At 41.3% G+C, this 27,748-nt stretch overlaps 1 protein-coding gene across 10 annotated transcripts in view; it reads left to right on the top strand.

The window, feature by feature from the left end:
* The window catches only part of LOC115771299 (protein alan shepard), a 158,841-nt gene that overhangs the window by 58,488 nt on the left and 72,605 nt on the right, over positions 1–27,748 (top strand). For all 10 annotated transcript variants that reach the window (XM_030716939.1, XM_030716927.1, XM_030716934.1 and 7 more), the window contains exon 3: positions 16,181–16,519. In XM_030716939.1, coding sequence (XP_030572799.1) covers positions 16,181–16,519 — 339 coding nt within the window. The remainder of the gene's footprint in view (positions 1–16,180; positions 16,520–27,748) is intronic.

Here is a 27,748-nt window from a genome sequence, read left to right as displayed (position 1 = left end):
CTGCCGCTGCTGCTGCGGCAGCTGCTATCCTGTTTTGGCAGGACATGTGCGACGTCGTTTCGGCTGACAACTTATTGCCGCTGGCGCTTGTACTTTTCTCACTTTAAGCAATTCCAAAGCGAATGCTAAAAATTGAAAATCTGATAAATGTGGGAGCAGCTGACGCGCTCTTTAATAGACGCTGTCAATGGTTGAGTGTGTGTGTCTTGTGGGTGTGGATGGCATTGACAGCTAGCCAGCAGCAGCAGCAGCAGCAGCTACACACACTCATACTGGCACACTTTGAAAACTTTCAACGCATTGTCATAAATCATTTTGCGGCAAACAACTTGCATGGAAGTTGGACATGCCCGTCCAATCCACCGACCCGATCCCCGTACACATACGATGCCTGCTGTCTTTTGTTAGGCATTTGAAGTGGGCGGCGGCTGTTTGAATTACATGCAGAAATGTCAAAGTTGAGTTCACAAGTTGTTGTTGCCTTTGTTGTCGGTCGCAGCTTGTCATGTTCTGCTTGCTCAGTGCTTCAGCCTGAGCTGCGAAGGACATGGCAGCTGCTGAGATGCTGGACATAAGTCAGGACAGCTACACATATACATATGTATATATATACCTGTTCAAGTGCTGATGCTACTGGCATTTCTTTTTTTCTTGCTTGCTGCTGCTGCTTTAGCTATTACGCGTTTCTACCTCTACTATTATTATTATCATCCGCAACGTATTTTTATTTTCAATCGGGCAAGAGCTTGTCAGAATAGCCTGACGACGTGTGCGTGCCAGCTCATATTACGTATACGCTCGCCTTTTTCTCGTTTTCTTATTATTTATTTTTCTATTTTTTTTTTCTTTTTTGCCATACTTAATATGTCTTGTTATTTTTAGACATGATTGTTTTTTTCGCTCTTGTTATAGCTATAAAAAAATGTTTTGTACACTTTATAGTTCTTGTTCTGATGCCTGGGCTCTTGTTACTTTTTTTAGTGGCTGCTGCAAGGGTTTACAATTTCTAGCACTCAATTGCGAACCGGCTGCTGTTGAGTGGTTAGCCCGAGGGATGGTGGAGGGGGGCAGGTTGAGCAAGGGGGCGGCAATGTGTTTGGCAACATGAGATTTTGATGTAAGCGTGACTCTGCCATATGTGTAAAATGTTTGCCAGTGTTTGAAATGTAACAGCATAGAGGACGGGGATTGTGCTACGTTTATATACAGATATAAGTATTTATATATATAGGTATTTTTATGTATGTGTATATAACAGCACTTTTTGCCATATCCATGACATTAACTTAAAATTATTGCCTTCAACTTTGAAGTAGCCTCGTTTGACGTGACTTTGCTTTTGGATGCCACTCGACAGCAGCTGTTGTTAGAATCAAAGTTTTATATATTTTTTATTAAATTCTATACACATTTTTGCTTTAGCTTCCGTACTTTTTATTCCAAGCTCGCATTTCCGTTTAGAGAAATTTGATTACAAAATTCAACTTCAAATTGTTTTTTTTTTTTAAATATTCCATTTTGATATAAATATGATTAAATGTAGCTAGACTAAAAGAAAACTTCTTTTATTTATAATATAATACAAATAATAATAATGATAACCATAAAGAAAAAGAAGGCTATCTTATAAGTAAATTGTTGAATTTATATCTTATCATCGTAACTATTCAGAACAAGCGACACATCCCTTATGAAATTCATTAAAAATACATACATCATTCTCTACTTGCTGCCTGATGAATGCATCAATACTATAAACCCTTATTCCTGCCCTTTCCTTTGTTAATTAAGCAGCCATTTCTCAATTTCTTTCTGCCATAGCAAACAAAATAAGTCTGTCCTGGCCGGGCCAATGTCTGATTACTGGCAACGACTTCCGTTTTTTAATATTTATAATCCACTGTAATTAAGACAAGAGCCAAGCACCACAAGGGTCGCGAGCAACAAATAATAAAAAACAAAACCAAAAAACGTAGCAATAATTACCAGCATTTTTATGGCATAGCCACGGCTGCAGCAGCAGCAGCAGCAACAACAACAGGAACAACAACAACAACAACAACAACAAAAGCAATAACGAGTATTATGAAGGATTCATGTTCTGGTTTTACATTTGGATCTAGCGATATATAAAAATGAAAAAGTAACTGCCATGGCATACAAATGCGTAGCCGGCGCAAAATGTGTAATTAGTGGCAGTTAATAACTTTGGCAAACTCTCACACAGCAACCAGCACGGCTCTGGCACTGCCACCGCACCACCTGCCCCTTGTGGCAGACAGTAAAGCGTCGGTTCGCTGCTTGTTTGGGGGTGGTGCTTGTTGTAGGCGTGGCTGTGGCATTAACTCAAAACTCAAACTGCAGACGCAGTGGCAGTGGCACGCACTCTTAATTAAATACAAAGTGAAAATGACGCAAAGGCGGTTTGGCTTACAGCGCAAAAGGTCTCCAGCTTTGACTATAAATTATGCAGGCAGGCAAAAAAAAAATAAAAAAAATAAGAAACAAGAAACCGAAAGTATTTTCAGTTGACCTGAAAAACCGCAAGAGCAGCACAGAAACCGCAGCATCTCCCCACCTTTGCTGTGACAAAAAGCAGAGTACGCTGAAAAATGCGTCTAAGATTGAGATAAGTTGGCTCCTCCACTTCCAACTACCCTTCCCCTACCACTCACCCTTCGCTCTGCGGCGCAGCGTGTCTGTGTAATGTCCTTCGTTATTTTTGCACTAATTTGTGGTTTTCCTTTTTGCCTTTTAACGTACAACGAAATTAGCTTCATTATTGTAATTAACTTGGCCCAGACCCGTTGGCAACACACTCACACCCACAAACACTAACAAACACACACACGCACACACAGCTGCGGGGTGTGTGCCAAGTCGGCAGCGGCGCTTTGTTAAATTTAGCAAATTAGTTCGAGCTCAGCAATCAGAACGTTGATTGACTTGATCAAACAGCAACTGAAAATGGGTCTTGGGCCCTGCGGCATAATTGATGTCTAGCTAACCAAAATAGAAGTACAATTTGCTGATTAACTCAAACCAACTAGTTGATACCCTGTAAGCCCAAAGCTGTTTACTTTTAAGTTGTTTTATACTCTTACGAGGACACATAAAATCAGCTCAATAATATCATCCGCTTTCCCCCACACCCCCTCTTAGCCTTTTGCCAGCTGCTGGTTACAACAAAAACGAATCAAATGTCAATGTTTACATTTTTTGTTGATTTTGTGCGCTGTTTAAATAAGTCAACAAACTGTAATTTATATGCTCAAGTATTTGCGTGACCTTTTCTCATTACAAAAAAAAAAAGAGTAAAATCTAAAAAAAAAGTTTCGTTACGCCCAAACCTTTTACTTTAGCTGCCCACTCACAAAACTCATTAAAAGTCTTGAGTTTCCAATCAGACAAATGTTAACCTTTGCTCCAATTTGACATTTGATTGCGCTCCCCTGCAGCGCTTGCCATTTCGAACATATGTAGCGTTAAATGTTCCCTGAATTGAAATGGGGCCACTTCTTAAGGCGTTCGAGCAAAAATATGTCTTTCATTGTGTTAGCAATTCGCTTTAATGGCAACCCAAATCAAAATTCAATTCGTAAAATGCCCCACACACAAACGGTCACATTGGCTGATGCTCCATGTGTGTGTCCGTCTCTGTTTCCGTTTCCGATTTGTGTTGCCTGCGCCACGTGGCTGACATGTTAAAAGCCTAAATAATTGCCCACATTTTATTAAAGTGTAGCCCCAAGTCGAAAAACGTGTGCTTAAAATATTTTTCATATACGCAAAAACCTTAACGCAACTTAACTGTTTGCTCGCTCTTTTCTATTAGCTTGCTGGAAACCTTTTTCAATTCTTGTCCAGCAAATAGTTAAGGACTTATCCCGAGAGCTGCTTGGGCTTTGTTGCTGTGTTCGTGGCTGAGTGTGTGGGAGAGGAGGCGGTATAATATATGTAAATATGCAGAAATTAACAAAGGGACAGTACGCTTGAATTATGGCTTGTTAAGTGCTTTATAGGTTGTTCTCTTGCCTCCACTTTTCCTATGCATATTTTAAGACTCATAAATGTTTGCTGGTGTGTGAACTTTTAATGTATATAAGGATTTCATGTGTTTGAAGTGCAGAAAAATGTGTTTAAATATTACGCAGTGGACCCGGATATTTAAATAAAATTCTTTTAGTGGTATAAAACAGAAAATCAAATGTACATCTTAGTTTTTGAAATAACCTGAGATTCAAGCTGTCAAAGCTAATCTTATATAATTTGAAGGCCTCTCTTAAGCCTGTAAACTCATTCATGCATTCTAAAACTGTCTGGTATTATTACGCCTAATCCAAAGAAATAGAAATTATTTATTTAGTTGTGAAATTAAATAATATTTCTGTTCTTAATATGTGCCGCCTGACTTGATAATTGATTGTCATTTACTGCCTCATTTATATACAATGCTTCCTTAATTTCATTTCCGGCAAACTTACTTGAGCCAAGTGTTTATCGTTTATCGTCGTTTCAATTGATGCGTACTTTTCCGTATAGTATCGCATTTCATTCGCAGTTCGTTGGCTGTTGTGTTTACTGGCAACATTTGTTTAGTCTGTTGCGAGTGTTTCGTTTACCTTATATTGTTTAATTGGAACTTTATGCCAGAGCAGGCAGCGTGTTGTGTGTTGAAGACAAAAGCCAATGCCCTGCCATGGCCAGTGTGTGTTCAACGCTTCAGCACTTTGCCACGCGTGTGTTTACAAAAATAATGACAAACAAAGGCAACAGCAGTAAGAACAACAACAACAACAACAACGGCAACAAAAATATTCGGGAGCGTTTGCAGCGCATCTCATTGCTGCGATTGCATTTCAATTTGCATAGTACGAATGCTGAGCATCGCAATTACAATCAATTTGTGGCAGATAGACTGGGCGTGGCACGTCCTGGCCAGGACACGGATTTACGACGATACGTGAGTGCACTGGGGCAATGGTGTTGGGCTTGTGCTCGAAGAGTTGGTTAATTGCCAACAGCAGCTGGCCAAAAAGTTGCAGTTGCTGACACGAGCTGGCAACATGACAGCAGCAGTAGCAGCAGCAGCAAAAACCACCTGAAAACAACAAAACAAACAAACAAATGAACTGAAAGCAGTTTGCATAGAGCCTGCTTCATTTGTTTTTGCTTTAAATTAATGAATTAAAATGTTTTGCCCTTAAAAGTATGCTACGATTTATTTTCTCTGTCTGTGTCCCGCCATCTTTTACATATTCGACGAATTTTCATTGTGTTATTGACAAACAAGCGACATTTTGCGGCTTGCAATTGTCGTCTGCTCGCTGCCTCAGGCAGCAATTCAAACCGCGCCTCTTCCCCTTGCCAACGTCCCTCCTTGTTCCTCCAAGCCATGGTTGTCACGCCCTGCCCTGACTGTGTTGCGCATTGGACGTGTTGGGACACCGCTTAATTTCCGGCAATGCGAGTCACGTACGCTTTTCCTGCCTTTATATGCAGTGACATTTTCATTTTGTTTGGCTTTACACACACACACACGCGCGCGCACACTCACACACAGATACCGACACGTAGCTGCCGCATGTCTTACAAAATGAACAAAATGGCGGCAGATCTTATCTCGCATGTGTGTCTGTGTGCTTCTGGCCTTGCATGCAACGCGCCAAAAAACTTTTTGTCAACTCATTTTGTTGCAATTTGCGAACAAAACCCGATTATTTTTAATTAAAACAACATTTGCTCTGGCTCAAATAAAAAACCCTGGCCATGACGAAAAGAAGAACAAGCGAGCTGCACACTTCTCGAATCTGGGTCTATGCTTTTAATTAGACGCTAACGATGCTGTCAACAACATTTCCAGGCCTCAAGTCCCCAATTGAAATACAATTTCTTCTGCTCGGCTATTTTTTTTTTTTTTGCGGCTAAGCAGACCGTAAGAGCTAAGAGGTCTCAGCAGGTGAAAGGCGCCGAGCTTCGAGAAATGCCGGGTTAATGCCATCGTGGAAGTCCTTGCAGAGCCAAACTGTTTGCCAGCTTTGAAATATGAGCCCTGGCCATATCATAATCTATAAAGTAATCGCAACCATATCGAATTCGTGTTGCTTGTTGTTGTGGGGGAAATTCGCTTTTCCTGCTTTAAAATTTGTTGTGACTGAACGACAAACATTTGTTTAGACGGCCCGTCATGCTTGAACAGCCGTTAAACGTGTTTTGCATTTTAAAATACTTGTTAAATTCATATCGAATTTCATTCAAAAATAGAAATCCCCCTTAGAAATTTTCGAGCATATCACCATTCGCATGAAGTAAGTTGGATAGAAATATTAAAGTGGGTTATTTATAAGGAATTTAAGAATTGAAAGGGACTGATAAAGGAGATCTCGACTGTGTAGAATACTCTATGCCATGTTATGGCCAATATGCGTGGCCAATTCCTGACATACCTAATAAGACAATAAAAAAAAAAAAAAAGTTTAGCTAAAAAACGGCTAGCGACCTTTGTGCTGGCTAAAACCTGTTCTAAAGTAATTACTCCTAAGCTGGGTCTGTGGAAAGTGTAGGATTTTACGACTTGTGGGCGTCGTTCCGGAAACTTTGAGTAAGCTTCTTTATGAAGATCATTGCCTGTCAATGTGGGGACACGATAACCGTTAATATAAGGGCTGTATATGTATATCTTAAGATAATTTTAAGTAGCCAAAATACTTTTTTAATAGGGTGAATTGGTATATTTATTACACAAAGTATATGTGTTTCTATAGTCGCAATGTTGAGCGCTTGTCAGACTGACTCTTCTTAACACAAATGAGTAACATAATCCTTATTATACATGGGACCTGCTGACAGACTGATTGTTTATACTTCTTTGAATGCCAGCCGAGAATAAAGTGGCGTCATTTTTCTAGTACACACTCTTATCCACTTATGTGAACAGGGTATGACTATAAATACAACACTTGAGGCACTTGGCTCACTAAACGCAAATTTTAATTAGAAATCAAATTTCGTATTTAGATTCCTCAAGGCATACTCCCCATAAATAGTACATTCTTTCGAGCAGATAGATAGAAACCTAGTCAAAATCCTTCTGCAGCCGTCTGGCAACAGTTGCCATAGGCAGCAGGCATACAGCAAAAGCATAAATTTTCATTCCTGGCAAACCTCAAAACGGGGAGCGCAATTGAAAAGCGCGCCGAGGCAAACCAGAAATTATAATTAAATTTTGCGTTTTGTATTAGCCTCGAGTGTAGGAGATGCGCTCCCGCTCGGCTAAGCCGCTCCACAAATGTAGCCGCTGCAGCGTCCGCGGTTTGAATGTTGAGCTAAGCGAAACGCAGACGCTTCGCAGTCCAACAAAAGGCCAACAAAACAAAACGCAAAAAAAAAGATGGAGAGCGAACAAAAAAACCCCTGCCCAAATGAAATGGCTAAAGAAATGCTGCAGCTGGTTTCCGTTTTGCTTGGCCACAAAGATTTATTGCCTCGCATGGATTACATGGCCAACAAAATGGGCGCCTTGTTACCATAAAGCCGCTTAAAGATTTTAATTTAAGCGTCGCCCACGCTGACGAATGAGCACGCACAACGATACCACATACACATACGCACACACACACGCACGCACACACATACAGAACCTACACAGCGCAGTCAGGCACAGTCCTGTCTTGTACTTTTGAATAATTGTGTTTATGGTTTTGTTTAGGTATACTCTGTAAAATGTTACTGTGGGCAAGAGCTTATAACGGGCAGCAGAAGACAAAGGAGGATTCAAAGAAGAGGGGTACATTCTTTATAAACAATACTCAGGCATATTCTACGGGAGTAGAAGTAGAAGTATCTTTCTATAAGTGATAAGCAGACATCTCTGACACCATAAAGTATATATATTCTAGATCAGCATCAACAGCTGAGTTGATATAGCCATGGCTTATAAGAGTATATCAAAATAACAATAAATAAAATGAACATATATAAAGAACAGAAACATTTGTGAGCTTAGGCTTGCAGTCTTTTTAAAAATCCTGAATCCAGGTTCTATTAGGTGAATAAACATATGATTCTGAGTTGCTTCAAGCAAGCTAAGTCGAGCATTACGCATGTATTTCTTGTCTTTCGGGACAACAGGAAAGGAACTTTGCGCTTTTCTCGTGCTGCACACCTTTAGTGAGTCCATCAAATGTGTTTTAATTAGATTTCGAAACTGTGTGCATAAATATATAATGTCCAATAATGTTTTGTCATTTGTTCATTTAATTGGCGCATTTTGTGCGATCATAAAAATTCATAGCCTACTTTTTGGGGCCGAAGGGAAGTAAATGTTAACTAAATGTGACCAAAGCGAAAGAGAGCGTGCGAATTAAAAATTCAATAAAAATGAACAGTAAATAAAGTAAAGCGGAGGCGCGGCGTGCAACATTTACAATTGCAGTGCACAATTTTCATTAAAACTAAAATTGTAATTTTTGTCGAGCATTGAATTTATGATGCGCACGTGACTGCCACAGGAAACGAGCTTAAATGATGGCTTAAATGAGTCGTGCTTTTGGCCAGCTGCCGACACTCCCAGCTGCACTTAGCAGCTGCATTTGAATTTATTAACAAAATAATTTTCAGCTACATTCACAAAGTTGGCCCGCAACAATGCCGAAAAGGCCAAAAACACACAAACTGCAATTGCAGCAGCGCCGAAATGTAATTTTATGTTGTGCCTGAAATAAATACGTGGCATAAATAACAAAAGCCGCCCCAGCAAAGCGAGGATTCGCATAGCGATTGAGGGCAGAGAATGCGCGAAAAGTTCCAAATTATTTGAATATACTATATATCAAGGCTGAGGCTTTAAATTAGATAGAGTATGCCGGGATCGCCTTCATTAAGCCGGATTTCGATTCCGATTTCGCAAGCTCGAACAAGTCTTAAATGGCCGAGGCCGCATTCAAAGGCCGTATATTGGCAGGGGCTATTTGGCAAAGAGTTTAAATAAAACGGAATATAAAAAAAATCTTAAATAATAATAAGAATAAATATTTATTTACGTTAATATGCCCATCTAGTTTTTCACTATTCATATAATATATATATAATCCTTCCCAGCAGCTAATGCTTTGAAACTTTTGTGCTCTTTGGCAGAGTATTAGATATTCGCCTAGTCTCTAGTTTATATCTACATAATATTTATCGCTGATTTCTTTTTCACGCCTTCGCTGTCCGGAACATAAATAACAAGCAGCTGTTCGGTTTGCAGAAGGCACTGGAAAATCATTTTAGCAGCAAAGTTTTGACTGCTGCCCCCAACAGACGTAACGAGCTTAAAACGTAACCCGTTACGAAGTTCCAATTCCTACGTCAAACTAAACAAGGATTCGCAAGCGTTTCGTTTGCTTTTCTTTTCTTTTCTTTTTTGAGGGGGAGGGAAATGTAATTTTGTCGTAAATGTCATTTTTTATGTATTTCGTTTTTTTTTTTTTTATTCGCCAACACCGTCTGCAATTGTTATTTTTGTTACTGCTGCTGTGCTTGTTGCCAAAAAGGAAAAGTATCTTCAAATCACAACGACAACGACTGACGCTAAGCCACGCCCAACCACGCCCCAGCCCTCTGGCCAGACGTCTCGGCTCGCTGCGACATTTCAACTCGTTCATTTTATTGGATTTCGCTCGTGCAGCGTTTTGCTGTCGTGTTGTTGTTGCTGTTGTTCTTGTTGTTTTTAGCTGTTACATTTAATGAAAATTTGTTGAATGTCCTCCTGTCAGGCAGGGCGTGCAAAATTTTAAATTGATTATTGCACAGACGGGTGCTGTGGCAGCCCCCTCCCAACCTGCCTAACTTCCCCTCCTAACTGCTACACCTTAAGAAGAGGAGAGCAGGCTGCTTTTGAGGTCTCCAGTTGCGTATCGCCGCATGAGCTTTCAGCGTCAATTGTTGTTGTTGCTGCTCTCCTTTTCTTGGCTCTGTTAAATGTGCTCAGTACTGGTTATATATTATCGTTTATGATGGAAACATAAAACTTGCACGCGTCGTTGGCGCACGCAGATTGTCCTTTGGTTGCCTTAAAGGTGTGCGTGTGCTGGCTGCCAACGGAACGTTTAGGGGCTATAGTGTTAGGGGTTTTGGTTTTGGTTTTGGCATTGGTTTGGGTGATGGTTGCCCGGAAAGCATCCACTTTTATGCCTCACTTGGCTCGGGCTAAGATGTGCCCATAAAATAAACGCACTGAGATGAATTGCCCGGGCACTGAGCCACTGAAGCTGAATCTGAAGCCGCTTTGCGTCCTTTTATCTTTGCATAATGGAAATTCGTAGACATTTGAGCCCTTTTTATAGACATTTTAGTTCTGTTGGAAATTTAGATATCAAATGCTGCTACATAAAACACTTTTTTATTGCCTCATTTTAAAGAATTTGTGAAATGAATTATGTGCCATTGTACGCTATGCTGAGAGTTTATTTGACGTGAATAAAAGCAACAAAAAAATAACACAAATTATGTTAATGGAGCTGTTCGTAATGCTAATAGAGCACGGCCTATGATCTGGCTAGGGTTATTGTAACTTGGGAGTTATGAAAATAAAGGAAGTATATTTGAGGAAAAAATAACTGAATCAAGAATAACGACAAAATAAAGTTAAGGAAGGAATAATAAAAAAATATAGTTAATTTAGTGAGTACAGTAAAAGTATGAAGAAAAAATATTACACATTTTATTAAAATCTCGCGGTAGTCGAAGTTCAGCGTTTAGTTTCTAGTCATATCCTATAAAACAAAGTTTAGTATTATTATAATTCAAGATTTAACATCTATAATTTGATGTAATTAAATAATAATACCAAACGTTTCCCTTAATTCCATATACCCTGCATTATTTGTACTGTTCTTACCAAATATATGACTACAGAAATGCATATAAACAACTGCTCAGACATTCAGAAATATACAAAACCAAAAAGAACTATTCATATGCATATTCATATTCAAGCTGAGTGGATGCACAAGCACACACACACACACAGGCGCACACCAAAATGAAAAATACCAACAAGTAGTGAAAATTCAAAATGGAAATAAAATAATTGCGAAAAAAGAAATGCCCAGCTCGGATGCTTTCCCTTTCTGCCCGTTGGGCATGGCATAAAGGTCTATAGAAAACGTCAGAGGAAATATGCAAAATAGGCTGAAAAAGTTGCATATATGCAATGCCCACGCACACACACACAAGCTCTCACCTACACACATGTGCATATTCATAGAAAAACAAAAGCAACAAAATGTGCATTTTTTTTTTATTTTCTTATGTTGGCTCTCGCTCATTTTCATTTTTAGCCGCGCCTCCTGTCGCGCTTTTGTTTTGCCGATTTTAGTTGCTGCTATTTTTGGACCATGCCACGCCCACCCCTTGATTATTATGTGGCGCATTTTCACTCGTGAATTTGCATGCCCAATGCGAGGACAATACAATATTTAATTTACCGCACAGAATTTAAATGGGCTAGGCTGCAGCGCAGCAGCAAATGCAATAGAGAAGAACGACCTGCAGATACCCTGTAGCAAAAAAAGCTGTCTTTTGCTGTTGCATGCCTAGTCTTGCACAACTTTCATATACCCTGCGCACTTTACTTTGACAGGGTACAAAAAGGGAAAAATGTTGCGCCTGAAAAGGAAAATTCTTTTGTTTCTGCTTTTGCGCCTCTTCCGCAGCGCATATGGAGCAGGGTGGCGGGGGTGTGGCAAGCCCGGCCTCCCCCAGCGACTTTCTGCAGCTTTGGCGACGGTTTTAATTATGGAAAAAGTTTTTGCTTTATTTAGTTTAAACAATAAGTGGTTGGAAAATATGAATTATGCAAAGAGTCAAACAACCTGCCAATGCATATATACGATGTGTGTGTGTGTTGGTGTGTGTGCGGGTGTGTGTGTGTGTGTGTGTGTGTGTGTGTGCAGACGTTTCTTAAGCAGAATGCAAATATTATGCATTCTACTTTTGCACTGCTCTTGTTTTGGACTTTGCATTCGCAAGTGAGCCGCCTGCAGCGCGGCTTTTGCTTTCTTTCAACTAGTTTTGCATTAAGTAATTTGAAATTTGAGCCTGACTGTTTTGTATTTCAAGTTTTTAAGTGCAGTTTATGAAACAACACAAAAAGAAAACTTGGCACGCGCTACAAATATCATGTGGCATTTATGGGACATTTGGTAAAGTTGTGGGTTAAAAACGATAAACTTTAAAAGATTGCGCAGATTTGAGGGGATAATTGAAATTACAAAAAAGTTTCTATTCAATAAGGTTGATACATAAGGAGAAGGATTTTGAAGGGATATGTTTTGGTTTTGCAATAAAAATGCAAATAAAAAAACAAGAAAATCGAATAGATTAGAAGCAAAAAGAAAATAAGTAATTCCCATAATAATTATTTAGATATTTTGAGAAAATTATTATTTATATATATATATATATATATAAATAGTCTTAAAGCCAAAAGAACTTGAAAGAAAACGCTTTGACAGAGAATAAGAAGAGACATAAATAATTAACTTGAACGTAAGCTAGTTAAATATATATTGTAAGGAGCTAAAAATCCAAATATCCAATGGCAGACTCTCCTTCTTATAAAAATGTAACCATCTCTATATAGCTGACAATCTTGACTTGGACTATAATCCAGGTGATAATCCACAAATTTGAATTTGAGCTCGGGAAGTTAGCTATCGGGCTTTCTATAAAGCATTCGTTATACATTTGCTATATAATACTGCTCAACTCGCAAAGGCAAACGTTGTGTTTTTTTATTTATAGATTTCAAAAAACTTTAAATACACAAACTTTGCTTAAAGTGGAACTATTTGTCTGTTCTGCGGGCCCAAATGGCTTTCTGGCCTGTGCAAACACACGCTTTACCCTACCCAACCAATTATACAAGCACACGTACTCAAAATACAAAAAAAAAAAACACCCCCAAACTCGAATTTGCGCATAAATTTACAAAATGACAATAAAAATGACAATGGCTGTCGGGAAGCAGCAGCAGCCGACAACAACGGCAACAACAACAACAACAACAGGAACAACAACAACAATTGGAGCGCTAATCACAAAGCGTTTATCAGTGGCCATGAGTAAGGCGTGACAGCGACACCTCCCTGCAGCCCAACTCCTCCCCATGCGTCAGTCCCCCCCTTTTGGCCCTGTCTACCTGTCAGTTCGTAATAAATTATTATCATTAATATTTTGCGCTTGATTTTGGCCCGAACGCTGTTTGCCTTTGCCAGACAGACAGACAGGAAGACGGCGCGTCGCGTAGCAGTAGCAGGGCACAACCAAACCGAAGTCTAGAAAGCAGTAGCAAAATTTCGAGGGCGTGGCACGTAACGCTCTTTGCATAAAAATGGCGAACGAAAATATCTAATAGAATAGAACAAAAGCGTCAACAAAATGTTGAAAACGCGACGAAATTACCAAAAATAAAACCGAAACGAAACGGGACGAGACGAGCCGAGGCGCAGGGCATGCGGCAACAAATAGAGTCCCTTTTTCGTGACTCTCTGTGTGTGTGTGTGTGAGTGTCTGTGTGTGTGTCTATGTGTGCGTGTGCCACAAACTTTATAACACCCTCCACGAAGTGCACGCGATAATGGCTCCCAATTTGATAATTAATCACGTCCTCATTCTTGTGCCCACCACGTTTCCCCCTGCCCTGTTGCTTCCTGCTGTCTGCTGCGGTGCCACAGCTGCCCTGCAACCTCACCCCCCCCCCCCCCTCCCACTTCCCTTCGCCCATGTTTACGTCCCTTTGGTTAGGCAGCCCAACTAGGCGCTTGAGCTTCATATTTTCCATTAGTCGGCCTCGTCGCTTATTCATTTTTTTTTCGTATTTTATTTTATTTTTCAGCCAACGTTGAAATTAAGCGAATTTCAACGAACGATAAAATAATTACCTTTATGATTATTTTTACCAGGCGGCGGGACTGAAGTGCGGGGCCTGCGACAGTCGTGAAACGAGCGATAGCAATTGCATCAGTATATATAGCATATATATATATATATATATATACATACATATATTTTTAGCTATATAAGTGTAGGTGTGTTGGTTACGTGGGTAAGGGGAGGGGCAGGGTGTCGGCTCCCACAATGTGCCAAACGTGTCTAATTTAGCGGCTTAAATTTATTGCATTTGTGCGCTTAAAATGTTTGCCAGTTCGTTTTTATGGCCCAAAATTGAAGCAATTGATGGGAGTTAGGAAGTTGGGGATATGCGCATAACCGTAAAACTTCTCCTTCTTCTTATTAGATTGCGATTTTAAGGAGGCGGGCGTAATATGGCTTACAATGTTATATATGCATATGCTAAGCATATCCTGTGGCAATTTAGGTAAATTCTTGACGATCTTTCAATAATAATTATAATTCCAAGGGAAAGATTCAAAGATTCGCTTCGAAGAGAGTTCGAAACAAAGAATATAAGGACATAGAGGGAGAGGGATATCTGGGATTAAGATGGTTTTAGATAAACAAAGAGTGAGAAAAAATGCTAGAGTACGGTGAAAAGTATATTACTTAGTAAGAATGGAGAAAAAGAGAGAAAGAGAGACACTTAAGAGATTCGAAGGAATAATAATGAGACCAGGCTGAGAGGTGAGTGAAATTACAAATCAGCTTAACATTCGAACTATTCTCATGGCCATAGCGATGTGTAGACATCTACTTTTCAATCTATTCTTATCAAAATATTTATCTGTATGTTCAGATTCCAATTAATTATCAAATTGTATTCACCGAGCTTTTTATTTAAGGGCCCAGCTGATCTGATTATCCACCTGCTAAAATGTAACATTACCAATTACATACCTCATTATATGCCCGCCCTTTACTATATGTACTCTCAAAGCCCACTGCAATCTGCAACTTCAAGTTGCATGTTTATTTATTTTTTTCTGTGGCAACAAGAACTTGACATACAACCGCCACAAACTGCAGCACCTCAAATTGAAAGCGTAGCTGTACTTTTTTTTCTACTTTGCCTCTGTCATTTTGCTGCCAAATTACAGAGCAGCCCGCTCCCGGACGTGCCCCTGCCCCATCACTTCGACAGTGGCGCAACCGCATTCAAATTGCATGCACACAAAAATTAACTGGCAATGTTGAATGCCAGCGTCGACGTTGAAATACACAAAACGCAAAACCAAATCCAAACATTTGCCATATTTTTGTTCGCAGTCGAAAAAATCAAAGAACACGCAACGCAAATCGCAAGTTGCACGGTGCACGTTGCACGTTTGCGAGTTGCACGATGCGAGTTGCACGTTGCAGCAGGCTATGAGAATGATTCGCATCCGCTGAGCCAATCAACCAAACAAAATGGCGTTTTGTTGTTTCCGGTTTTGCCTTTTTTTAGTTTTTCGGCAAAAACAAATTTGCGAGCTGTGGTTGCAATCAAAACTAAAAAATGGTTAGAGGAAAGAAATGCGAATTCACAACACGAAATTATTCACCTTGTAAACTCCATTGCAAAAACTTGTATGTGCGTGTGTGTGTGTGTGTGTGTGTGCACAGTTCAGCGCATTCAAATATATCAGTTGATACATAAAACAAAAAATATAAGGAAAAACCTAGAGTTATTTGTGTTTATAGCCTGTTGGCAACAAAAACGAACAGGGCAAGAAATGGCCCAAAAGCTTCTGCGAGCCAAATGCATTTGCAATGCAAAACTGGAGCACAGGAAGCGCGACGAGCCAGCAACGACTTACACACACACACACAGACAGACACACGAGGCTGTCGCACGACTGTTGCATCTGCCACACACCCACACGTAGTGCAAAAATTTATTTATGACCCACGCTTTGTTGTTTACCTCTTGTTTTGTTTTTATTTTTGTGACGAGCTGGCACTCAATAAACTAAAAAAACCTGCAGCCTCTATCTGTGGTTGTGTGTATGTGTGTGTGTGTCATGGGGGATGTCATGGCGGTTTTTGCTAGCGGTAAACAAAGCTTCGCCAACCGTTAGATCCAGCTGCTGTGCTGTGGTTTCTATTTATGACAACAACAACCGAAAAACAACCAAAATCCATGCGCTGCATTATTTATGCATGCAAAACACACACACACTCACGCACACATACCCAAATTCTACACTATATACAATGCATATCTCACTCAGTAGTTCACCTCTTCTCTTGATTGCAGGGCTCGTCCAGTGCCGCTAGCGTCGCAGCCGCACCGCCAACGCCGCGCAGCGCTTTTCCCGGCGCACCGTTGACCGCCTCAGCCGTAGCACTCAAAGGCGCCATCCCACAGCGTCCACCGGCCATGACCAGCCCAGCTGCTGCTGCTGCTGGCGCCGCTCTAGCAGCGGGCGCCCCTTATCGCGGTGCAACCAGCTGGACACCGCAGGGCTATGCACCCGCTGCTGCCGCTGCCGCCGCTGCGGTCGCCCAGCAGGCCTATCGCTATACGGCGCCATTGCCCCAACCGGCATACGCCGCCTATACGCCGCACACGGCCACCACGCAGGCCACAACCACGGTGAGTACCGGGGCATAGATTTAACACTGGGCGTACATCACATCTGGCCAACAGGCTGTGGCTGGTGTGAATTAGATGTACCACACGAAATTGTTAACATGGGTCTTACTGGACACATTACCAATCATAGTGTTCTGCAGGATACGATATTACAACTATAAATATATCTCTCTGATGTTTCAAACTTAAATTAAAATAATAAGGGGCTATAAACATTGTCTTATACGCATAGATGAAATCTAAATAATATTGCGACGCAGGATAACAATAGTTATAGGAAAATATATGTAAGGATGGAGTGGGCAGATTAAATTTTAAGTTAATAGCAACTCTGGCTAGGTTAATATTAACAGGACGAGCGTTGGAGTAATTGGGCTTAAGTAAGGAGATCTCAACACGGAGGGTAGAACTCGAGAGAGGGTTGAAAGCTTCGCCCTGCTTTCGACCCTCTCTGCACTTCAGCTTCACTTTGAATCAAGCAACCGTGAGTAATAGACCAGTATAGGGAACACTAGGGGTCGTAGAAGAGCTGAGGTATGACAACGATTGAGATTTGAAGGAGATGCCAAAGCGTGGGCTCTAGTGAGCTTAGAGGGAGATAATATAGAGTAGCAATTCTGACGAACTAATACTGAGAATAAGGGCAATAAAGAGTCGAGATTAAGTGCAATTTAAAATTAATACTTTCTCATCCTTCGTAATGGGAAACCAGGTAGGGATTATCTTAAGCCAATGCTAGTCGCGGTCGGAGCTAATCCCCAGGGCACTCATCGCTGCCTATCCGACTGGTGCGAATTAACCTTACTCCCCCTCTACTAGCTTCACATTTACGTACCATACAAATTTCTTCTAAGTTGGCGGGTAGACTCACATATGTACCCCGAATTAAGTCACTACTCTATTCCAATTCGAATATGCTACATCAATTTCCTCCCATCCCGGCCAAGCTAATACACCAAATAATATTTACTAATTCTGCGCAAATCGTGCTTAACATAATCTAAAAATGTTAATGAGAACAACAACTGTAAACTGTTAGAGTATATCTTTTATATTTGTGCCTTTTCCGAGTCAAACTTCGATAAGTCAAAGCGACTTTGGCCGCATAAACAAATATTTGCCAAAGCATAAACATAATCCAAGGCAAGGCAAGTTTCTGGAAAAGTCTGCAAACTGTGCCCATTACATCGATGAGAGCTCTTCGTTATGTAATGAACCGCATAATCGCAAATTTATGTGCGCCCATCAAAAAGCCAAATGGTTTTCAAGCGTTTTACACTTAAAAAAACTACCTCTATTAACTCGAATAATAGACGAGCAACCCCCAGGAACCACAACTACACCCCCTTGTGCTTTGCCTTATTGATTGTCAAGCAGTCTGCTTGGATTGGGCGACACTCCCAAAGACAAGTGCTGCCATTTATTGAAAATTGCTGGAGCGTCAATTTATTTATAGCACGCACTATGCTTCGGCCTTTCTCTGTGATTCTCAGCTGCTCAAGTTCGATGGACACTGGCTGTGTGTGTTTGTGTGTGCCTGTGTGTGTGATTGGCGTGAAAAGTGCTTGTATTAATTTGCTGCGATTGCTTTTTGTAGGCTGTGCTTTGAGAGTGTCTGTGTGTGTGTATGGTGTGGCCAGCTGCTTAGGCAGGGGCAATCAATTAGTTTTGTTGTGGCTGTTGCCAGGCGGCATTCATCAAAGTCAGTCGAAAGCTTAACTGACTGTGTCTGGCCATTCATTTTTGTCATTTTCAATTTGACAGCCAGCAGCAGCAGCAGCAACAGCAACAACAATGGCATCATTAATAACAAACAATTAAGAAGTTCGTGAATGACAGTCGAGAGTCAAGCTAAGCTCTGTCTGTCTGTCTGTCAGTCAGTCAGTCTGTCCGGCAAAACCGCAGCATCATCATCCGCAGAAGGAGCAGCCCGTCAACATTCTGCCCTGCTTACCCTGACAAAGCCCCAATGTCAGGCCCCACGCAAGTTCGCTGCCAATAATCCCAACCAAAACCCAATGTAGATGCCAGGGGAAGGGCCCGCATATCTGCCCAGCTCCATCTACAAAACCCAATTGAATCGGAATCAGCGCATGAAGTAAAGTCATGACGAATGATGTTCGCTGAATTTGACAAATTTCCCGTTGCCACAGCAACAAATTCACAAAATCGCACTATCCAACGAGATTTTGCCTGCTTTAAAGCAGCCGAACCCCACCACCTCGTTATGTGCATCCTTTTATCTGCTTTTCAGGCAGCATTTTCAAATTTGATTTACAAATGATTTTCAATTCGCCAAGAAACGCCTGACGCTGACAACGTGTCAGCTAGTTCAAATTGCCAGCACTAGATGGCGCCGATATCGTCAAGGTTTTTATAGCTCAGCTTTTCTTGCGTGCGTGTCTAACCTAATATATATATTTTTTGTCTTTCATATTTTTTGCTTAAGCATTTCTTTGTTTAAGCAACCATTAGGCAACCACCCACCTTCGAAATACCCTGCTTAAAGCAATCGCCCCCGCCAAATAGCAAGTGGCAAGTGCTTCTTCTTCTCCTGCTCCCTCCGGCTGTTGTTGTTGTTGTTATTTTGCTCAACGCTTATGGCAACAACTTCTAATAAATGCGTCGAAAAGTGCTGAAAATAAACGAGCAAATAAATAACCGAACCGGGTCTACCCTTACTCTGCCTCTGCCTCTGCCACAGTCGATGCCACGTCTTCTTCTTTTTATTTTGGTCTGCCCCCAGGTAACCCAAAATCGCTTCTTGTACTTCTTCTTTTGCTTCTTTTTTTTTTAGCTGATTGTCGATTCCTCTGCATTGGTTTTCGTGGCTTCTGTGCTACGAGTTGTCGCCACGCCCCCCGCCGCTTTGCACCCCCTTTTTGGGTGGGCCGCGGGCGCCCTTTGCGTTTTATTTTTATTTGCCCCCCACCCCCCGTGCCCCGCGGCATTCATTCCGTTTCGTTTCTCTGTTCTTCGTTCGTTTGCCTTTCACTTATCCATTCATTCAGCAGCGTTTCGTCGTTTCTACGTCCTTTGTCCCGGGTCCTACTCAATGTCCTGCCGTTTGCCGTCGCCGCCATCAATAGTAGTTAAATAATCCAAGGAAATGTATTTTTGTGGGCGTCACCAGCTCCCCACCAGCCACCTGTCCCCTGTCCAGACGGCGAGTCACTCATTTTTCCATTACTCGTAGCAATTTTTTTTGCTCCGTTTATATACCCTATTTTTGTGAGGAAAAGCGATTTTTGTAGTTTGTGTTTGGTAAGCTGAAGGATAAGGGTTAGCTCTCACGACATCCAGGGTTTAAACCCCATCCAGCAAAGACAAGAGAGAAAATTTCAGAACAATTGCGTGAAATAAAAAAACAAAAAATATTGCACACAACTATTTGACTGCACATAGAATTACAGGGTATATCCAGGTCTCACACTTGGCTAGCGCATATTTACTTATTTTTTTTTTTTGTGGTTCAGCTGGCCAGCCACTTGGCCATTAAAGCTGCATGCGAATGCTACTCATAAATATAAAGTGCGGCTACTTATTTCTCTCCTTTTTTCTGATTTCGTTTTTTGTTTTTTGTTTTTTTTTTTTCTGTTCCATGACAGCCTTTTTGCGTCCTGTCTGCCCCTCGGGTCATAGATTATCGCATTTGATTTGAGTGTCGTTAGTGCGCAGCCCTGCGGCAACTAGAAAATAAAAATACATTTTCTGTACACAGTATATTGTGTAGCCCTCGTTACAATCTGTACGCCCCACAGCCGTCCCAGCCACACGGGGCAAGTTTTTCCCCTGAGCCGCTATCGTGCTTGATAACTCGACGCTGATAAGGCAAAATGGAATTTGTTTTAATTATAATTGGCTTTTCTTTTGCTTCAAATGTGCTCTCGACTGTTGCCCGTAAAGCTTAAAAGTGGCTGGCAAATTTATTTTGTCAAGGACGCGTTGATTGCATTTTCTTGCCGTTGTTTTTGTTTTTGTGTGTGTTTGAAAAGGTGAAAGATGCTTGGCTTAGAGCTGGGATACAAATTTGTGTGAAACGTCAGTTTTTAATTCCTTTTCATTCATAATTACGCCGCAGTCAACTTCTATTAAAAGCTCTTTTACTTTTTTGCTTAGCTGTGAACTTTTTGCATATCAAAATGTTTATACACAAAACTTTTCATGCTGACTGATTGATTGATTCATGCTGAAGATTATTTGAGTTTGACGAAAATTTGTTGTTAAAACGGATCATATCAATCTGGCTGTTGATCCAGATCTTAAATATATATACTCTTTGCGGTCGGATATATCTCCTTCTGTGTGTAACACACATGTTGACAAATTTATAATACTCTCGTTAAGGGAAATTAAAGTGCTAGACATATCAAAATCCATAAATTACTCAGAATTTTAAATAAATTGATTTATGAATATGCCCAAAAGTGTCCAAAAGTCCTTCATAATTCTGGGAAAACCATAATGCTAATAGTAGGTATGTGCAACCATTTAAGGCTTAGCCAAAAACCATTGAAAGACTTCACTCGTAACTGAATCTAAAGTTACTAACATGTATTGGGTTCAAGTGGCAAAGACGAGTAAGCTGTAAATGCTTGCTAGTTAAACATGCTCGACTTAAATGGCATTTGCCATATCTGCCATTTTCTTTATCAGGCTGCAGCTTTCAGCTGGCAACGCCCATTGCGCCCGCTGACTGACATCCACTTCGGAGTCAAGTTCTGTGGCATTGTCAAAGACTAATATTAATATTAAGCTGCAGCTCGTTGGGCATTCATATCAGCATGCGAACAATACGCAACTCAACGCAAATCCAATTGCCTGAGCAAAAACAATTGTCAGCAGCTTGGCCAACTGCAAACTCACAGAACCCGCTCGCACCATTATCCACTGCAGCCAGCAGTTCGTAGTTCGTAGTTGCTTTTCAATTGCGGTGGTGCCTGGACATATAGAAGATAATCATCAAATGTAGCAGGCAGGCTGGCAGGCAGGCAAGGCGGACAGGCGGGCAGGCGGGCAGGCAGACGACTTTCTTGCAGCTGCCTCAAGTTGTTAAAATAGCACTCTTAACCCAGCTCCTCAAACCATCTCAATCCTGCTCGCCCGGACTGTCAGCTGCATGCATAACTGTCATGACATTTCAGTTGTCATTTCAGCATCAATTGGAGACAAGTTGCCTTATTGCAATTCAATGTGCACTGGCATTTGAGTTCGCCATAGTTTTGCAATAACTATAAGCATTAGTTTAATTTTAAATACGTTTTCTATTCTCTCAACTGACTACGCCCCCACCCCAACCCACCGCACGCCCCCACTCAACTTGTTGAATTTGAATTTATTTGTTAAACGACGAGCAGCAGAGCAGCAGCAGGGCAGCAGAGACTCGGCAAGGACATTTGAAACGCATAAATGTAAATGTTATTCTTGTGCATTTATTCAGTTTTAAATTTTAATTATTTTTAGCAGCAGTAGCAGCAGCATCAGCAGGAGCAGCACTTGGACATTCCCTTTTGTTTTAAGCTATCAAGAAACTGGTGCTGAGTTGAGCGTGGGCGTGGCTGACAGACAGAGTAGGGCAGAGGAAAAGACCACCAAGTCGAGCCGAACGGCTGGATGGACGCTTAGCTGTGGCACTTGAGTTTCAAAACCAATTATTGTTGAAATATTATTTACATATTTAGTTTGTCTTTCGCTCTAACTCGTTGCCCACTCCTTCTCTGTCTCTGCTGTGGCTGACTTGATGCTCATGGGGCGTATGAGTGTTATGCAAATGTATTGCAGATAATGCAACATTATGTGGCCGCCTGCTACAATTCCACACAGAGAACAAGTGAACCTCCCACAGGCGAATTATGAAAGCAAATACAAATTGCAAGGATTTTCCTCAGAAACAAACGAAATACTCTCCTATTCAAGAGATGAAATAATAAGAACTATAGATAAATTGCTTGTTCTATGAATAATTTCAGTTTGAGTTGAGCTTTTACCAATTATATTTAAAGTGCGTATCGATTGCGTATTTCGTTTGAACAAGTTGCATTTTAAACTACATATTTTCAGTACTACTTCTTTATTTTGTCCTGGGCAACAAACAGGAAGATTGTAAAAAGGATAATATTAACCTAATCTACATATGTATATAAAAACCTTGTTGTCCTGATTAACTGACTGAATTGACTGACCGTAAGAAAAAGAGATCATTACTGCTTTTCTATATGTTGAATATATAAATAAGATGTCATTATTCTATGCAACAAATAAGCCAGTTCCACTTGCTCGCAAACAAATTAAAGACACACATTCGTCGATCTCTAGATCAGCATATTTTCATGTGAAATTAAAATATTTGCTCTTTAGCCTTAATTATACCCGAAGCTTGCATTCATGTGAAATTCTCTATTTTTCGTCTATTCAATTTTTTTTGTTTTTGGATTTTTCATTTTTATGCCAGCTCTATTTGCATTTTTCAACGACCGCACATAAATTCCCGAATTGCTGCACATAAATCAACAAAAGCGCGCTCAATCAAAATTCCAGCTGTACACACGCATAGGTGGGCGGTTGTCGGTCGGGGGCGGGGCCGTGGCCGAGGCCGGGTCCGGGTAATATATATTTATATAGCGGCCACAATAAAATGTGAATACACAAAGGGGGCCGCATATTGACGCAATCAATAAAAACACATTAAACATTGTTTGGAAAAAGGAACAAGCAGGCAAAAAAATAAAAAACAAACCAGCGATTAAGAGCTGCAAAAGGCAAAGAGAGGGTTACAAGGGGTAAGTGTGTTGCCAACTATCTGATGCAGATTAATTAAAACTGTTGAGCTGGCAGAAAGTGCAGAAAGGCAAACATGGTCGAATGGCAAATACCGAATACCAAGCGATGCCCAGCTTGAGTGTGTGTCTCTGTGTGCACCTATATCAGATGCTGTTTCCCCCTTTGCTGTCAGAGTGCTGTCCAACAGGGGGCACATAAAGCGATTAACTCAATAAAGCGAAAGCGTAAAAACAAAAGTGACAAAGTGTGCAGCAGCAGCAAGGCAAATAAACAGCAACAACAGGAACAACAAAAGCGGAGCACAAAAATGCGCATCACGTATACGCGCTGTTGGCCCGGAAAGCCGCGACATTGTCAGGCGCAGTGGCTTAAGCGCAAGTGACCAAAAACATGCGGCTTTAAACTGGCCCAACAACCAAAAACTGTGGCAGCAGCAGCAGCAGCGGTAGCAGTAGCACTAACTGCAGCAGCCGTGGCAGCTGCTGGTTAATGTGGACGGCAACTGCAATTGACATGAGGTTGCCATCAAAGGGATGCACATTATGACATTTGGCGGCCCGCAAGCAGTAGCAAACTTAAACCCATCCGCACAATTTGCTGCCCGTCGCCTGACACTTGACATTTGCCCAGAACCTGGCGCACAACTGGGCGGGGCTGCGGGTGCACAGAGTGCAGCAACAGCTGAAGGCAGCTGACAGCCAACGCACTTTGTCGGCGCTCATATTTCAATAAAAACGGGTAGATATATATATGTATGTATATATGGAACCACAGCTGCGGGTTGGTAACACTTCCGTCTCAACCTACTTCCTGTCCGCTTGCTGTCGTATGCTTAGCCAGCGGCGGCCGGCACCTCGCTTCAATATCCAACAGCCCGGTAGGGTCCAGCATTGGGTTGTAATATTATCCACTTTGGGGCCTTCCTGTTGCTGCGTTGCTTCCGTTTGGCTGCTGCTGTCGATTCTGTGGCGGTTGCAGTTGTTGTTGCTGTTGTCCTTCCTTTTATTGTTGTCATTGTTATTGTTGTTGCTGTTGTTGTTGTTGGCAGCATTTCGACGCGCAATAAATTTGATTGCAACCCATTCGCCTGGCAAACAAATCTTAACATTGCACAGTGGAACAACACACTAAGTGTCGGTTAAGTTTCTGAAGTGTATGTAAACAAAGTTTACATGTTCATTCAGATATTTATTTTACCCTTGTTAAGATAATCAATATTTTACCATAAAAAGTAAAAATAACTAAAGGATATTTAATGCATATTATGCCAATGAATTTTCAAGCTTGCAAGGAATTTAATTATAAAATTATTTTCTATGAATATAAATTTATTTAAAGCAAGCATTTAAATCAAGCAATACATTTATTTAAAACAAGAAACTTACTCTGAGCAGCAGTTTAAGATATGCTTCACGATTAATGCGATTGGAAACACTCTGAAATATGTCAACATATTATCCGGCGATAGTCGTGGCAGACTGTAACAGATTAGAAGACTATAAGTTCCTAATATGTACTAGAAAGTTCTATAAATAACTGGTAATACCTATTAGATTTCCCAATCAGCTATCGGAACAGCGACGACAGGCTGCCTGACTAAAGCAAAAATCAAGCTTTCTTGTCTGAACACAGAAAAATATAGAATTCTTTTCCAATATCGCTTCACTATGGCCTATAGGACTTGCAGCTGCTTGAGGTTGGAAAAATACAAGCAACTACATTTTGGAACAGGAAAACAGCCCAATGTCTACGGAAAGTCCTGCACAGGGAGTTGTGCTGAGCATACTGACAGATAATTGATATAACTACTACAAATAACTTGGAATGAATAAAACGCTGCAGTTAGATACATACCAAAAGCCAAAGGGCGAACACTTTCCCATTACTCACAACAAATCCCACAACCAGCTGAAACTCAGCTAATCGATTTAAACAAAGGTCAGATAACCTTTAAAGTTTTCTCTTAACAACACAGTTAATTGAATTGAATTTCTAACAATTTCAATTTATGCTGCACCCACTGTGCCGTCCACAGCGAGTATGCGTGTGGGCGTGACATATATATGTATAAATATATATGTATGTACTCCCTGCCAGCCAACGAAATCCAATATTTACAGCATTTATTTGCCTTTTATTTTTAATCGAATACTGAGCAGTCCGTGCTCCAGCTGCCAGCCAACCAGCAGCGGCAGCAGCATCAGCAGCAGCAGCAAACCCTTCTTTCCCCTGTGGACTGTGGCAACTGCTGTTGCCTTTGCTGTTATAAATTGTCTGAAAAGCGCTTTACAAGGTTTTTCATATCATATTTTATTATTACGCGGTTTTCACGCCCTCTTACAGAAGGGGGTGGCGGGCGTCTTTGGTCGCCTCTGCGGCTCGGACACGGACTTACGACTCGGACATGACGCTGGTTACCCGTTGTTTGCACTACTGGACTTCTTTTTGCCATTCGGCGCCTGCTCCGGGTCCGGGTACGGGTACGGGTCCGGCTCCGGCGAGAGTTCACCTCGAATGTCGATGCGTTGCGTTAATTTTGCTTTTATATCCCAGCGACAACAACAAAAGCTCCCACTCTTTTTTATGGATGCGCGCAGATTTTTCGTCCCAGCCGCACAAGAGTTATTGCAAAAGTTTTTACAGCTTAAGTTGCAGCTTGTTGCGAGTCGTCGTTGTTGCTGTTGCTCTTGTTGTTGCTGTTCTTGTTGCTGTTGCCTTTTAAATTTTCCCTAGCGTTTTTTCATTGTTAAATTTGAAAGTTTGTACGCGCACAGCTGGTCAAGTTCTGTGGCTGGCGGAAGTTGTGCGGTTAAACTTGAAGCGGATGTGGCCTGGGGCCAAGAGCAAAAGCAAGAGCAGCCCTCAACCCATGGCACTTAAATATTTTATGGCACATTGATGTAAATATGTAAATATGTTATTACCAAAGCCAAGACAGGTTAATGCTGCTCGACCTTGTCTTGAGGATTTGCATTAGGCTAAGCAGCTGAAAGCTGTTCGTTGAAAACATAAACAAAAGAGAGTTGCCAAGTTTTAATTGCTTTTCCAATGAATTCACTTTGCACTCGTGTGCACAGACAACCTTTCACCTTTGCCTTTCGGTTTTTGTGACAACAACAACAACAACAATACAACTTGTGCCATAAAGTGCAACTCACAGCTTTAAATGCAACATGATGGTGGCAAGGACTAACTAACCAAGTGACTGACCAAAGTGCAACCGAAACCAAAACCGACAAAACCCCAAAACGCACCGAGCCAAGTCAGGTCCGACTCGTGTCAGCTCCGACTCCTGTTACAGTCCGTGCAACAAAGGCGAACAACAGGCTTTCAACTGCGACAAGGCTTCTAATTAAGTTGGAGTCTGCTCTCTGCGAACCGCAAGTGCAGCAGGAATAGAGACAGAGAGAGAATTATCCGCTGAGAATTGGAATAATATGAGCAACATTAATTATATGTAATTTAAACGCAGCAAGGCGATGCTTTAATTGCCTGACAACTCAAGCGAGTGTCTGGTGTCGGGTCTAACAAACAATTCAAATGTGCCCAAGCATAAATCAGGCACAAAATACCCATTGGCTCAACACCTAAGGCAGTGGCAGCAGCAGGCCTGTCAGTGGGTTAAAGGCTGGTGTTATAAGCCGAACCAAATGAGCGCTGGACAGGCTTTTGGTGCAGCGTGCATTAACAATTGTTGCCAGACGGCCAGGCGGCAGACAGCAGCAGGATATCCCTCCTCAAACAGGTGGACACAGACACTGGCGTCCGAGCAGGGACCCACATGTCTGTTGGCGTCCGAGCAGGGACAATTGTGCCTGCAAGCTTGTGGCTTGCATTGTGACATATGCAATTGCCCTGCTGCTTAGCCATGCCTGTGTGTGTGTGTGTGTGTGTGTGTGCGTGTGTGTGTGCGGCTGCTCATTGTTGCTGTTGTGGTCATTGATTGCCTGCAATTTGCATTTCTAGACATGAACACGACCAAGGCAACACTCGCTCCACGCTCATGCCAAATGAATGATGGAGCGCTCGACAGTTGGGACAATGCTCGACACCGTCCGCCCACTCGCGTAATCAGTGAAAATTGTTTTGGCTTTGACAGGCATATGCCAAGCTTTAATATGCCAAAAGCCAATCACACACCAAAAAATATGAAAGTCAGCATTAAGTAGAAATCCAGAAACAATGCGCAATACAAGTTACATATAAAATGGTTTGTTCTGCGAATAAAAATATGTCGATTCAGCATGAATTCAAAGTTGCAGTGTTGGAAAACGGCATAAAACTGTTAATAGAATAGAGTGTATAAAGCTGATCAAATTCTTAGTTAAAGCATCGATATTTTGCTTGTGCTTTAGATGTTGAAAAAATGAAAAAGGGATTTACAACAAAGGAAAGTTAGGACATGATTGAGAACTCATAAAAATTGAGTTCTTTCCCTAGAGCTGTAGA

Source organism: Drosophila novamexicana, unplaced genomic scaffold (genome assembly GCF_003285875.2).
Source record: "Drosophila novamexicana strain 15010-1031.04,08,12 unplaced genomic scaffold, DnovRS2.1 tig00000024-arrow-pilon, whole genome shotgun sequence".
Classification (NCBI taxonomy): Eukaryota; Metazoa; Arthropoda; class Insecta; order Diptera; family Drosophilidae; genus Drosophila; species Drosophila novamexicana.
This window is presented reverse-complemented; position numbering and strand designations above follow the sequence as displayed.